The 16,167-nt window shown below is 39.1% G+C and overlaps 1 protein-coding gene across 2 annotated transcripts; it reads left to right on the top strand.

Annotated features, from left to right (window-relative positions):
* Nucleotides 1-1,462: 1,462 nt before the first annotated feature.
* LOC140947690 (uncharacterized) lies at nucleotides 1,463-16,152 on the top strand. Of its 2 annotated transcripts, XM_073396866.1 has the most exons (11): nucleotides 1,463-1,525; nucleotides 1,765-1,838; nucleotides 2,372-2,436; nucleotides 4,888-4,950; nucleotides 5,626-5,704; nucleotides 8,591-9,992; nucleotides 10,835-10,969; nucleotides 11,690-11,991; nucleotides 12,480-12,687; nucleotides 13,088-13,373; nucleotides 15,428-16,152. In XM_073396866.1, the coding sequence occupies exons 2-11, from the start codon at nucleotides 1,777-1,779 to the stop codon at nucleotides 15,583-15,585; spliced, it is 2,760 nt and encodes a 919-aa protein (XP_073252967.1). In that variant the 5' UTR covers nucleotides 1,463-1,525; nucleotides 1,765-1,776; the 3' UTR covers nucleotides 15,586-16,152. The 2 variants fall into 2 exon arrangements, with proteins under 2 accessions (XP_073252967.1, XP_073252968.1); XM_073396867.1 differs by lacking the exons at nucleotides 1,463-1,525; nucleotides 2,372-2,436 and having other exon boundaries at nucleotides 1,780-1,838.
* Nucleotides 16,153-16,167: the final 15 nt, after the last annotated feature.

Raw genomic sequence — 16,167 nt, 5'->3', positions numbered from 1 at the left:
TCAATGTTTGAAAAACAACTTAAATAAGTCTCCCAGTAATGAAAAGTTCCATAAGAAAATTAACGATGGACTTGGACATTAAATTAATGGCACTATATCTTCATCGATACTAATGGCCCATTCATCGACATTAACTTGTCTGTGGTCAATAACTACTATACGACATACGAATTAACCACATTAATGTCGTTTTTAGCCTTAGTTATCATGCTTTTGAAATCTTTAGGAAGTTCGTATTAATTAGGTTCCAGCGGCCATATTTGCGCCCTTCAATGCGACACCAACATGGCGTCTCCATACAAAGCCTTTTAAATTTGGGAAAAACGTTTTTCCGAATATCTCGCATACGGATTATCGGGCAGACCTGGTTCTTGGCGAGACTTTTTGTATATTTAACTTCTTTCATTTCCCAGATTCTGGACTCTCTGTATTGACTGCATGGTTCAGTTGCATTTTTATTTTTGATGGTGTGATAGTGAAAACACAGAATGGTGATCTCTAGGAGGGGGGGGGGGGGGGGCGGGGGTACTTCCTTCAAAGAGGCTAATGGTGATGTGCCGCTGGATAGGGTCGCATTTTCACGACTGGGTTGACTATAATGGGGTCTCATTTTCAATCCAAGTTACTAGAATTGGATCGCATATTTTCGAATTTTTTGGGTAAGAGAGTTTTAGTCTTCATAGTTACGGTTTGCAAACGTACCAGAATGGTTCAGTACTGTAGGTGAAAAGTAAAGTGCTCATCAACCAGTGTAAAAAATGGGCCAATTTATTTTAGGATGACCTATTTAAAGGATTGATAAGGTAGAGTCATAAATAAGTTAGCTATATTTAATGTGAAATAAACTTGTTGTTGTTGTTGTAAAAAAAAAATAGAAAGTTCCTAAGTTGGGATCGCGAAAATTACATTTGCCCTAAAATGACTAAGATGGGGTCTATAACTGGTCACAGAATGCACTATAATGGATTAGGGGCTCTGAAGGGCCAGCGGCACATATACCCAGCAAAAATTACTCCAAGAAACCCCTAACCCCCTCCAGGCTTAGTCAGTCAGTTCTTGTAATGCTCAGCATATTATCATCCTTTCAATTCCTGTTGCCGGATTCTTCGTATTCCGAACTATCCGATTCGAAAAAAGCCTTTAAAAAAGCAAAGAAAATCACTCGCGCATTTGTCTGATCGGAAACAGTAGAAAAGGCGCTATGACTTATTATTAAGCAGTTCAAGGTACTAGTTGGTTTCAAACGGAAAGCTCTCTCAGTACAGATTAATTTAATGACTTTTATGACTACCCTTTGCTCTCCTCCGCCTACTCTCACAGCTCCCTATTAGCCGACCTATCAAGCCGATAGGCCGACAGGTTACGTCGGGCTGACCGAGCAACCACGAGGGTACTAAGAAACTGAGTGCTAGTTTCCAGCCTTGACCGAGCAGTCAAAAAAATGGCGGACGAACTCGAGGAATGATGTTATTTGTGTTTCCTACCATTTTTGTGACTCAGGTTTTATTTAATCCCTCTGCTTAAGGTACGTGAGGTTTAGTAGTTACTTTTTCTCTGTATTGACTAGATTTTTTTCGCAAATTTGGTGGACGGACAAGTAGTTTTCCCTGAAATTCTTGAGTACCGATTGTACACTGTGCTTTTAAATACTGATTAATTATGGTACTTGCTTATGTCCTTTGTCGTTGATCCTTTTGTTGATCATTTCAAAAGGATGTTTTATAAATAAATAATTCCCTATTTTGTATTTTTTTTTAATTACAGAAGGGTGGAAAAATGGAAACTAAGCGATTGTTCATAGGCGGACTGTACAGTGATATAACAGAAGTGGACCTTAGGTTTGTTACATGGAACAATGGCCTGATATGTTTGACATGGAAATAACCTTTTTAGACACTTGCGTTTTCAAAGGCAACAGACTAATGCGAAAAATAATAGATGCTAGACCCATGCACACATTTAGAGCCAATTGAGATATTTCCATACACAAACTTTCTATCTTCCTGACATGTTAATGCCTCTCATCCAGTCAGAAAAACTGATTGGAGTAAAAGATAAAGTTATAGGTGCTTCAGCGATTGAAAAAGTCTTCCCGATCTTTTAAGGAAACCCTTGCCATGTGACATTTTTCAGCAGGATATAAAAACACCATTTGCTAAGTAATGGTTATAAACTATTTTGATCTGTTTGTTCAGTCTTTTGGCCTTAGTTGTTAGCCTTTTGGCCATTAGGCCTTTTCCATTTTTTGCTTAAAAGTTTAGTCTTAAACTTTCAAGTAGTGTTAGTAACTGTTACAGTATGGCAGTATTTCTGTGGCTTAACATGCACTCTTAAAGTTAAACCTTCTTTTTTCACTGTGACATGTACACAGAGATCGTTTCAAGTCATTTGGAAATGTACTGTCTGTTGAAATTAAAAGAAGAACTGATGAGAAAGGTAAGTTTTATTTTTCGCTGTGGCTATATGGCCGGTAACCGGTCAAGGTTTTCAAAATACTAAATGGCTGGCAGTTCTATATTCTCAGTAAATTTCACAAAATTGAAAGATTCCAGCCAATCTAAACTATCATATGTCGATTTAGAAAAGTCAAGCGATCCTGAAATGCTTTACAGATCTCAAGTCTAGTGTTTGGTTTGCGCTGGGCTCAGAGGAGGAAATCATGTTTTGTGACACTTAGAAATTTTTTCAGCTCGACTGTCGGGCAAGGTTTTCAAAACACTAAATTTCTAAGTGTCACAAAACATGATTTCCTCCTCTGGGCCCAGCGCAAACCAAACACTAGACTTGAGATCTGTAAAGCATTTCAGGATTGCTTGACTTTTCTAAATCGACGTATGATAGTTTACATTAGCTGGAATCTTTCAATTTTGTGAAATTTACTAAGAATATAGAACTGCCGGCCATTTAGTGTTTTGAAAACCTTGACCGGCAGTCCAGCTGAAAAAATTTCTAAGTGTCACAAAACATGATTTCCTCCTCTGAGCCCAGCGCAAACCAAACACTAGACTTGAGATCTGTAAAGCATTTCAGGATCGCTTGACTTTTCTAAATTGACATATGATAGTTTAGATTAGCTGGAATCTTTCGATTTTGTGAAATTTACTGAGAATATAGAACTGCCGGCCATTTAGTATTTTGAAAACCTTGACCGGTTACCGGCCATATAGCCACAGCGTTTATTTTTTCATGCAGCTAAATAGAGTAACATGGTATTATTATTCAACTTCACTCAGCAGATTACAAATAACACCCAAAACAAGTACAAATATCTCATGGTATTTTTACTTCAGATGACCGTTTAACCAATTTCCTACAAATGTTGCACAAGGCAGAAAATGCATCATTTTCCGATATTGTAAGGTTGAATAAAACCGTGTTTTTAGAATAAAGTTGCCTTGACGATGAAATGTCATCATTTGTCAAAAATGGTCAGAACATACAAACATCATTTTAAAATACAATGACAGAGAAGTTCAAAACAAACCTGAATGTGTGCATGAGATGCACGGTGATGGCGACAATCCATGACACAAACAACATTGATTAAATACAATTCCCGTCGAGGAGCTTAACAATCTTCACTTGTAGTCCTTTTAAAATGTGAGGAAACTCGATATGGAAGACTTTAGATGTTCTCCAAAGACTTTTTAAAACGTTAGTACTAAACCTGACAAAGATCAGGTTTCAAGTCCGTTGTTTATAAGAAGCACTTTAAGACTCCTTCAACTTGTGGAAGTTTTTCGTCATTCCATCACAATATGCTCTGCTCAGTTTACCTTCATGCAGTTGGTTTTACATAAGAACCAGAAGACATGGTCATAAGCCTCACAATAATTATTATTTGTGATAAATTATTTAATAAAAACGTTATAAATGACTCATTATTCTTGAGTAGCATCAGAATGATGCTTAACATCATATTTTGATGCTAGGAAATTTTGGTGTGCTTTCATTTTTATAAACATTATGAAGATTATGTGAAGAGATTTTAAAAAAATTTGTTTGAGTCGTTTCAGAGTTCTATATACAAGAAAGCACTAAAAGTCCAAATTCTGAATGATATTGCACTTATACAGGTGGTGAGAAAACGGGTTAAAATTTCCTAGCATCAAAATATGATATTAAGCATCATTCTGACACTACTTAAGAATAATTTTAGTCATTTATAACGTTTTTATTAAATAATTTATCACGGCTATCGAAAATTTAAGGTTTGAAATATATTTTTGTTTTATTCAAATTCAAACATACAGAATTTTTAACTTCTTATGGAGATTGTTTGCTAAACACCAAACTTTAAGTTCCTAGTGTTGGATTTTCAGTAGCAGGTCTAGATCACACAAAATTTGGCTTTTATCAATTTCAAAGTTTTTTTTTATTGTTGTCATAGTAATATCGATTTTACTTAAAACTACATTTTCACAAATTTCAATCCATAGCCAATTACTGACCAGTGAAAATTTTATAGCGATCAGACAAGGAAAAACCACTTTTAAGGCGATTGAAAAATATCGGTATGGCCTCTGAAAAACTGTATTGAAACACCTTAAAGCAACAGTCATTCACCATTATAACTTATTTGACAACTCCATATTAGTGTCTTTGAGATGCGTACAAAGCTGTTAATATTGTTTGTCTGGGCTTTCTAACCCTTTAAGCCTTAACATCAACCTGCATCTTCTCCACACTGTTCATCATACATTCCTTATGGTACTGCTTGAGAGAATTTGTTCTGACGTCACAACATTTCATCTTTGGTGATCGTTTCATTGATTCTCATGACCTGTCTGTTTGATTCAAAGGCGTGTCATTGTTGGGGAAAATTGGAATGTGGGTCACTATTTAGGGCTTGGGTTAACTTTCTGAATGCAGTCTATTTTAATGCAGGTTGCTCAATCAAGACATTTGCTTATCTTGACATGAAGCTAACAGATAGTAACTTTAAGAGATGTAAGTATGCATGCATATACACATTTCTTTCTTTCTTTCTTTCTTTCTTTTTTTTTGCACCCTTTTTATGCCCTGTGTAGTGGTTCACTTCATTTGAGTTTAAGGAGATTCCCCAATTTCCCCAAACCTATACTAGGGCTTTTAGTAGTCTGCATGTGAACATTTGTATACATGTATTTGTATGAACTTTGGGGGAACAAGGCTGGTGCTGCTGTGAGAGCAGTTGCCTGCCACAAAAATAACCTATACTTGAATCCCCTACAAAGGCAACATCATGTACATTATTGTATTTGGGTTGTAGTTTGCAACTGGTTCTGAATTTAAACAACAAAGCAAACAACTTATGTACTGATAGGTAAAAGAACACATTAATAAGTGATGAAGATTTGACCCGAAATAATCATATGTTCATGGTTTCAGTTTGAGTAGAGAGCTGGAAATTCAGTTTTTCTGTAGAAAATAAAGAGATGTAGATGGCAGTTTTTAGAAATATGGATATCCTTTTTTGCATTTACTAGCTTATTGAAATTGCTAAAATGAAGCCTCACAAAATACATGTACTGTCTCGCTAAAATTGCAGAATTTTAAAGTATCGGATATAGTGCAATTTATGTAAAGAAAAGTACGGTATACTTTGTATGTAGGAATCTTTTGCTTTTTTTTTTCAATCGGCAGGTGTCTCGCTGTTAAGCAATTCAAAATGGAAAGGTTGTTGTTTGAAGGTTCAAGCTGCCAAAGAGAGTTTTCTTACAAGGTGATAATTATATTGTAGATATGTGTTTCAGTTTGTAGAATCTGTGATCAATACAGCTGTCTTTTTCTTGCAAGGCTGTGGGGAGTGTTTTCTGTTTACCTGTAAGTTCTGTACTTCTTCACTACTCTCCTGTAGCATAATACATGTATGCAGGAATTTTGGCAATGAACCCCAAATCAACCTTGACGCACTTTAACATTTGGCAATCTTTCCTTGTACTTGACTCAAAATTTTGCAGCTTGCAGTTAAGTGGCCTATTAACTGCAAATACAGTCGACTCCCAATAACTCGAACCGTCAAGGGAAATCGAAAAAAGGTTCGAGTTATCGGGGGTTCGAAGACAATAGCCCAGAGTAGGGTAAAAAAAAAAATTTACTGCACAGTGAACATTTTAATCACATTTAATTGTAGAAATGTCAAGTGAAAATTAAAAAATACTTCTAGATTATAAATCAGAATGTAACGTAACAAAACATAGCCTAAATAGAGCATGCGTTTTACTGTTTTGAGAAGAAAAGCTGCTTCACATTAGCCGGTGACAATCAACATCAGCCTCCACTAGTAAACATTTACTATACTCCTACAACAAGTCAATAGGAAATCCAAAATTCAAAGTTTCGGACGCCAGTAGACGGCTTTTTTCCCGACTTTTTAAGGGCTCAAAACATGGTTCGAGTTATCAAGGGTAAAATTTTATAGAAAATGACCTGAGGGGAAACGCAAATCGGTTCGAGTTAGTGGGAGTTCGAATTATTGAGGGTTCGAGTTACTGAGATTAAAATTACAGTGAATGTATGACGGAAATCCGGGGAAAATCGATTTTGGTTCAAGTTAGCACTAGGTTTGAGTTAGCGAGGATTCGAGTTATCGGGAGTCAACTGTAATAAACAATTTTTTTGGATGAGGTTTTTGTGATATCTTGAATAATCAAGGTCAAGGCAAGTGTTATCAGCCGAGCTGAAGGCCGAGGCTGATAACACTAATTCTGAGACCTTGATTATTTCTATTGTCGCAAAAACTTAATCCAATATAATTGTTTTAAATATTATAAATTGTTTTGAAATATCCATGTGTAAGGAGAAATACACCATTGCAAGGAACCGATTTGAGAGGCCCTGCCAGGGTAAATTCCGACGAGAGTGACATGGCCCAAAAAGTAGTGACAGCGCGTGAAATGAAATCGCGACAAGAGACAACCTTCCTCGGCCAAATTGCGACAGTGACGGCAAAGCCGACAATAAGCGACAAGCATTTATAAACACCGACACGAGACGTTTTAAATTCAGACGGGCGACATGGGATCTGTAGGTTGCACTGATTTCCAAAATTAACTGTAGGCTCTTAGCCACTGAGAAGATAGATAGTGAGTACAATGTATAATAGTAATACTAATAGTAATAATAATGATAATGATGATGATGATAATAATACTAATACACGAAAAATAATAATAATAATAGCTAATGCTCAGGAGACTTAATTTGTTTGACACCACATGTAGGCTGTGATTTTGCTATTCTCAAGTAATTTCTCAAGTTCCATAGCAAGTAAGGATGTATTTTTGGCATCATTAACAAAAATAATGAACTAGACAACCATGACACCGCACTCTTACAAATTAAGATGAGGAGAGCATAAGAAATTCTGCTTGGATAGATGGTCACTTATGGGAAGTTTGCACTTACAGACTGTAGAAGAAGTGTTGGCACCTTGAGGTACTATGGTACATGTATACTTGAAAATTAGAGCCACCCTTTACAGTATAATAAACAGTACCATAGGAAGGATATGGCCATCATTAACACGTTGCATTTGACTGGTCACAACAATAGTCTCTTATTCAGGCTAAACAATAAGAACCACTTGGTACATGTACGTACATTACAGTCAGGGCAGGTCAAGCATACCCCCTCCCCCCCCCCCCCACCCCCCACCCGAAGATTCTCAGTATTACTGAATTGATTGTATTTTGAAAAATGAATCTGTTAGTCATTCCCATAACTAGTGCCAAATTCAAATCAGCATTTTAGCATGCATAATGAGCAGTGAATATTTTATGAGAACTTCTCTGTATTTGGTCGGATTGAAAATCTTTGAATGGATAAAATTGCTTCGAAGACATTTACACCAGTTAAGGGAAACTGAGTGGGTAGAAATTTCACAACTGCATTGCATGTGAATTCTCGGCTCATTATGCATGCAGGAATGTAGAGATGAATCTGAAATCTAAAACTACTATTAATATTGGAATCTTGGGGGGTTACATGTAGCTTGACCTGGTTTGACTGTAAGTAATATTTAATATTGACACAGGAAACAGTAGCTTCCACTTCACTACACACGTACAAATTTAAAATTTGTTTTTATTAACACTCTATTAAGCTAAGATAATTTGGTTTTCTACCCATTCGAGACATTTTGGTACCCAGGTTACCAAATTTTAGTATTCAGCACTGCGGGCAAACCAATGTGAAATACCACACTTACTAGTTAGTGTGGGTTCCCACAACCTGATATTACCAGGAGCCGATTATTTCGGCTCCTGTTATTACACATTCATGTTGTGGTCAATTGGCAGCTGTCAAAACAGAGTATCCGCTGACCAGTATCACATGAATTCATTGCGGGCTCAGGTGCCGACCCGTCGAGGTTGCGTGGCTTTTTCTCAAATTCTCTGCTGACAAGTTCCTAGTTCTCAACTGATTGCAGGCTCAACTCGAAGTGGATTTTTGTACAATGGTCACAAGTTTATTGTTTAAGTAAAATAATAATGATAAATTTATTAACAGGTACTTCGCCTTTAGCCTTGGCCAAATCTATATGTTAGCTTTGGTTTTTATGACACGTTTTCACGGCAGCTTTCTTGTGTTCAATTCTGCACTTCAGGCTCGAACGAGAGAGACAGCAGCATGAGCATGCCACACCTTTGGATAAAGCAACTACGACAAATCCAAGGGAAAAACGCCATAAAGAAGAAATGCAGGCCGTCCCTGACACTCTCCCAAAAGCGGTTCCGGGTACTCCGCTTCCAGGAAAGAAGAACTGGGTTGTTGGGAAGTTTGGGCGTGTGTTGCCTGTTGTGTACCTAAGGCGCAAGGACAGGAAGAAGATAGCAAAGTTCGATCCGAGTAAGACAACACATTGCTTAAAGAAAATAAATCTTGAAGATTCAACTAAGAGTGTGGCAGGCTTGACATGGGATTTGCACCTGGAAAACGATAAAGACAGTGTGAAAGGTAGATCAGCGATGGTGAAAAATGAGGGAAAAACAAAAATGATGGTAAATGAACAGAAAAAGATACGTTCTGGTGCAGATAATAGTATGGTGCGTAAAAGTTATGTTGAAAAACCCGGGAAGAAATACGCCGAGAGATTAAATGGTTCAAATGATGTTACATTTCAAGACGCAAAGCTTTCAGGCTCAAGTGATAGCAGTGATGTGGAATCTGAATCGTCTGAATCATCTGAATCGCCTTCAGAATCGGATTCAAATCATTCTTATGTAAAGGAAACCGAAGTTAAAGCGGTGAGTGCGTCTGACGGTAACGTTTCACACCCAAAAGTAACAACTTCACGTTCGCCAAAGGAGAAAGACAATTCGTCTATGTTGCGCAAAGTTTCACCAAGGAATACAGAGGTAGTTTCATACCTCATCAATGCATCTGAAAGCTCTGCTAGCTCAGAAATACGGATGATAAAAGATAATAGGTCTCATGAGGTATTCCTCAGCAGTGATGTATCGCCAAATAATGACTTCTCTGAACAGACTAATTCTATAGCGAGTGATAGAAAATCTTCGGACAGTTCTGATGAAACGACAGATAGCAACTTGAATAAAAGGGTTAGCATTTCTCTGGAACATGATGACGAAAGCAGCAACGATAGTTCTAGTGATAGTGAAACTGAGAACAAGGAAGTTACAAATCATATTACGGTGGTAAGCAATGACCGTGTGTGTAATACTAGTACTGGGCTTCGTAAGAACACAAAGTCGCCTTACATAGTTTCCGATGAGACAACAGCGCAATCTCTTGTAGTGAAGGACGTCCAGCCACAGGTTACCAAAGATACGTCGAAAAAGAAGATGTCAAACGAAAAGCGACTCGATGCCTTGGAAGGTAAAAAGAAGAATGTTCTCGCTCAGAGAAACACAATCAAAGATGCGCTAAAAGATTTAGACAGGAGCACGCGTGATGGAAAGAACCACATTATCTTTGGTGACAGTGATGATGATGGTGAAGATAGAAGTAGCTCAATGAAGAAAGCTGCTTATTCTTTGGGTGAAAAGGTTGGGGTTTTCTTAAATAGTATGCGTTGGGCACAGTAGCCTGTGTTGCAAGTGTTCTCGTGTGGCAGATTGTGAATGGTTGGCGGGGCAAGAAATTGTGCCCTCGCTCCAACTCTTACGCTTTTGTCGCTCGGGAGCGCTTTGCTACGCAGGGTATGGACAGAACATCTGGCAAAGTGCGAGGGTGAGATCCCGCACTATCGACCAAAAATCGCTTTCTTTCGCACTTTTCGTTTTTTTTTTACGCACTATTTCCCACTATTTGGCAGAAGTTCGGCACTATTTTCCCTTTTTCCTTTTTTTCGCACTCTACCAGATGCCCTCTATCGACTGCACATAGCTTTCGACATCTTAGTAGATGAATATCAACTAACGTTAATATTTTATGAGCAGGGATTCCCTGAAAAGGGCGCCTTTTTTGGGTAACATTTGTTCATTATTCCGATCATCTTTAAGATTTTGGGTCATTTTGGCGAAGACTGTTGGAGCATATGACTCAGACCTGTTTTGTCATTTTCACAGGCGTTCAGGGAACATCCATTTTTTATTGACTTCGTTACTTTAAACCTTCCTTTTCATTTGTCAAATTCATTCATTACTTATTTATTTTTTTTGTGTTGCAACTTCAGCAACTGTTTTTTTCACCCATTTTTTTTTACTGGATACGTTTTCATTCAAAGCTCCCATTTAGATCATCATTATTCAACAAATACAGTCGTGAAGACGTAAATAGATTTCTTGGGGTTTCTGGTAGCACACTAGTACGTGTTCGTACAGCTGGACTACAAAGATTGATGTTAACTGAGGAACATAACTCTTTTTTTATTGCCTCCTACATGTAGGTTTCCGGTTCCAAAGCAAGTTCTTGGCTTGGATTAGACAGTGACACTGATGAAGATAATGTAAATGACAGTGGCGATGAAAACAGTCAACTAGTCACAGTGAAACCTCATTTTGAGGGAAAGGCTGGTGAAGAGGTATAAATCCAATTTTTACAATAACTGAGCGATTTCTCGTGCACTGATTGGTCGAGAGCTGTGGTCGATAAGGGTACAGACCATATTGCAAACTGGCCGTGGAACCACTCGCCTGCAGCTCGTGGTTCCACTTGAGTTTTGACTTCATTTCTATGGTCGATAAGAGTATAGACTATGAAAAATTATCGTCGATTTGTTAACTGTATTTCTTTTAGACCTTGAATGTAATTAGAAAGCTCTCTTCATGGCCAGGATCATTATTCTTTCGTAACACATTTAGGAGTCAGTATTGAGTCATTTCTCTCTATCGAAATTATTGATATAGTAAATAAATGCCTCTATTTTACGATTGTAGGACACGACATTTAAAACCAGTGGCTCTGGTTGAGATCTGATAAGTCATTCCAGTGTTGAATTTGTGTAGTTCCAAACATTAATTATGTCGTTATTTATTTATTGGGGAGGCAAGGGTGGGGTAGTGGTTAGACACTTACCTGCCACCATTTCGACCCCTGTTCGAATCTCGGAAGCGACACTGTGCGCGGATCTCGTTTGTTCATGGTTCTCGCCTTTGCTTCGAGAGGCATTTCGTCGGGTACTTCGGTTTCTCCCTCCTCATTAGCCAATATTTCTTAATTGCAATTCGCTTGAACATTTATTCACAGCACTCATACAGTGTAAGTGTGTGTATATTTAACGCGCCATTTTGTGAATTTTCAGCTTTTTAAACTGCAACGAACGTTTGGAGGAGACAAACGATTTGAGCTTGATTCGCGTTTCCTTGAAAGCGAAGAAGAAGACGAAGATGATTATGATGCGCACACACAATCTGACAAAGTGGACGAGGAGGGATCTTCATCAAAATACAACAGCAAAGATGTTACCAAGGAAGTAGAGGATGGCATTAGCGCAGATCTTAAACAGGAAAAGGAGATGGCGTTAAAAGTTCTCAGCAACCTTTTGGGCGGAGATTTCAGGGCTGAATTCAACCAAGGAGGCCAGGAAAAAGAGCCAGAGTTTAGGTATGTGTATATATTACTGAAGAGTCTTTTGTTTACGGGACCTGTGGAAACGTTTTGTGATGGAAATGGTGTGGATTACTGTACTTCAGTGGGTACAGAAATTTTGTACAGAACTACACCCTAAATAGTGCAATGTGAAAGTACTGCTGCAGAAGTTTTATTTGAAAGTTTTCCTCATAGGAATTCAGCCGCAGGCTCAAAAGTTATAAATACATTCCAGTTAGTGCCATGTGAAAGATCTGATACATGCAGAGGGGTTCATTTGAATGGTCGTACCATATGACTTCGTCCAGACTCAAAAGTTAGAACTACATTCCAACATTTATTAGTATCATGTGAATGACCTACTAATGAGGTTTCAATTGGATGGTTATACCCAATGACTTCGACCACATACGTTAGAACTAAGTCGTATGTGTAAGAGAAAGAGTTAATAGTTGTCGTTGTTTTTTGTATTTACATTTACCCTACCGTGTGGGAATATACAGAGGCTCTGTAACAGTACATTATGACCCTGAACGAGAAGACCATAAGCAGTTTGAGCAAACAACTGCAAAGAAAGACAAGGAGAGAATACGGGATGAACCAAGTGCTGTTCAGGTAGTGGATGACCCGGTGTTGCCCGAAGTGTCGCACGAAAAGTATTATGAAGCAAATACGTCTTCACTGGCTGTGCTGTTTGGGAACAAGAAAGAGGTGAGAGCTGTGTTGATAAATACTTACGGTTCTTCTGGGAAAAAAAAAAAAACTTAACCTACAAAGTAAGTGCTTACAATTTCGACTCAGTGCTTAACCTCGATGACTCTTGTCAGTGCTTTACCATAGAAAACACTATTTCAGTGCGAAAATCTCTGTTTTGTCCGACGAGCGCGCAAATTAGCGGCGAATCTGCGAAATCGCGCAAGCGGCGAAGCCCCTGGGAAAGTGATTCTCGTTATTTCCGGCTTATTCTCCTCGCAACTTCACCGCTCGCCATTTCCCCTCCCCAACCAAAACCGCTAGCTGCGCCGTCTACACTGATGCACTTAATGACGGCGCCCTCTATTTTGATGTGCCCTAGTCATTAATCTGAGCTACCTTCTTCTCTTGCTTACAGAGGGGATCTTCTTTCAGTTTTCTTCCTCAAGAAACGGAAGATGACTCTGATTCAGCTGCCGTGGATGAAAAACCTGTGGGTACAGTTGAAGAGATACGAAAGAATCCATGGCAAACAACCCACCTTCCTTATGACAGTAGTAGCGATAGCGATGATTACAATGAAGAAGGCATGGGTTTTGATGATGCTGCTGGTAATGGAGGCACTTTAAATAAATCGACTTTTCAGCTGAAGGAACTGTTCTTTTTTCATGTAGATGATCCGGAATTGGAAAATCGCATCAATGGTAAGTTGTCTTTAGTTATTAGCTACAACTCAATGTTGTGTGCTTTCAATCAGAAGAAAAGGCGAGTCCCCCTCTTTGTTTCTACTACGGGCGAGACATGCCCTCAAGGCGGAGTCCCAACTTGCCACGACAAGTTCCGGAGTGTGGCGGGAAAATGCGAAGACGCCGAGAATGCACATTTTGATCACGTAACGTAACATCTTTCTGTTGCCTTCCACGGTTCTATGAACTACGTATCTATTTGTACAGTGTATTTTCCTTCGCTGTTCTGTCACTAGACAACGAAAATACTTGTAAGGACGAATACAGTGGAACCTCTCCTTTGAGACACCTCCATTCAGGGGACACAAAATTTGGTCCCTGAAAAACGCCCACATAATCTTTGTATCTATTACCTCTATTGAAGGGACACCTCTATTCAGAAGAATGGGACACTTTTTTCTGGGTCCCGAAACCTCTGTTTGACCTCCATTTCAGGGGACACCTTAGCTCTCGAAAAGTGACTGAGCACAAAGAGGGTTGATGTCTTTAAGTGTACACTAATCACAATTATGGAAGCTTTCACAAACTGATCTATTTCACTTATAAAATCGATGCAGTGTATTTGTTTGAAGTTAACACATAATGTAGAGATAAGAAATAAACAGTCTGTGGTACTCTGTGCTATAGGTCAAGGTGACCTATAGCCTGCGAGCAAGCTCTCCTATTTGGGCAAGCGATACGAGCCTCGCGAGAACGCGCGAGAGAGGGGCCGAGGAAAGGAGAGCTTGCAACGATCTCTCATAAATTTTCATTTCCACCCCGGAAACCCCGGGACTCCGTAAAGCGTGAAAACTGTCACCGCAAACGTGCCGCAGATTAGAAAACTGGCAACCACCTGTCAAGTAAATTTAGACAGCCGAGGGCCCGTAGAATTATTTATTTATAAATCGCTTTCGCAACAGCATCAAGGCAATGTTTTTAATCACTGATATGTTCTTTTTTTTCACGGGGACATCGAACTTCAACGTGTCCGCTCGGATAAGAACTCACTTCTTTGATTCTCGTTTCGTTTACTTTTGAAAAGTCGTCCATACTGCAGTGTAGAAGACTACTCCCCATTGCAATCACCAACAAAAACATCATATATTTGTTCGTCTGGACTTGCTTCTCTTAAGGTTTACTTCAGTTGCTTCCACCTCTTTCTCTTTTCCTTCTTTACGGTCAAGCTACACAGCTACACTGTCAAGTACATGTTTCTGAATTTTTCTACCCAGCAGAATTCAATCGGGCGAAGAAACCGATGTTGGAAGACAGCGCTTTAATCACTCTTCACTTTCACTCTCCCGGTTTTCAGAACTAAACAAGGCGCTTGACACAAATGAATACAACTGATGAAGGGTTTTCATTGTCCTTCCACAAGAACTACAAACTCGGTCCGGCTTATCCTCTTTGCGAGAATTACATCAAACGAGCCCGTCTGCATTGAGGACTGAAACAAGTTCGCGGTACCAATCTGATCCCCATGAGAACCAAATTTTACACACAGACGAAGCGGGTGCCAGCTTGGCCTGTTAACAATCAACTTTGATTTCCGGAACGTCATTTTTCAGCCAATGGTATTTCCCTTCGTTTGGGCGAAGTACAAATGAAAATTTGTAAGGGATGGTTGCAAGCTCTCCTTTCCTCTGCCCCTCGCGGCTTCGCCGCTCGCTCGCGCGTTCTCGCGAGACCTGTTTCACTCACCCAAACAGGAGAGCTTGCTCGCAGGCTAGGTGACCTAAGGTCAAGATACTAGAGGTGATACTGGTCGTGAATATACATTTTTCCTTTGTTGGTTAATTATTAACAAACCCCAGCCACACTTCTATTCAGGGACAACTCTGTTCACGGGACATTTGCCTCGGTCCCAAGGGTGTCCCTTGAATAGAGGTTCCACTGAACCATGGTTTCGTACCCATAAAGCTCCGCTATAATGATATTTAAGGAGAATGAGTCTGTGCTTTACACAGTCAGTTTCATCCGAAGTTTATGTGGTTACTTCTTTGTAACAGTTTCTAACTTTCTTATTTCAGACAATGACACGCCGTTTATGCGGATAGGGAGCGAGGACGATGTTAATGAATATTGGGTGTCGGTTAGGTCTGAACTCACTCAGGATTACAAACGAAAACGAAAGGATGCTGTTCGAAGGCAAAACAAGTTAGCTGCTAAGAGGACTCGGTATAGATGACAGCTATTTCTGTAGGCAGTGTGTAGCCAGGAAAATAACCATCAAATTTGCAGTGTCTCTGTGTCGATTTCCAGGTTTTTCAATTCTAGAGTTCAGTATTTCCGCATTGTGTTAAATGTTTCCGTGTAGTATTAACCTTTTGCGCCTTATCAGGATCACATAATTTTGCTTAAATAAACTAACTAGACATCTTATTTTTAATACTTTAATGGTTTGGAGCCTAACGAATGAACAACAAATGTCCTTTTCAAATATTCTTTTCTTGAAATATCATTTTCTTGAAGGTGTAAGTTTACAGAGTTGTTCCCGACCCCGTCCCACTAAAGTAACCATTTCTAGTTCGTGTTTGGAGGTAAGGCGGTTCCCTTGCCACAAGTCTGCTTTTCCCCTCAGGGTTTAACTTCTAGGAAAAATGTTACCAGGACGTGTATGCAATGAGGTAAATAGTCATAGCATGGTGTATAACCTGTCCTTAACAGGGAATCCATTCCGTGTAACTTGAGCGGGCAATATCAGAAGCTTTTGCTATCAGATGCAGCTGTAGGAAGTGCTAAAGAAATTTTCGACTATAGGTTTTTTTTG

The sequence above is a fragment of the Porites lutea genome, chromosome 9 (assembly GCF_958299795.1).
Source record: "Porites lutea chromosome 9, jaPorLute2.1, whole genome shotgun sequence".
NCBI classification, from domain to species: Eukaryota; Metazoa; Cnidaria; class Anthozoa; order Scleractinia; family Poritidae; genus Porites; species Porites lutea.
This window is presented reverse-complemented; position numbering and strand designations above follow the sequence as displayed.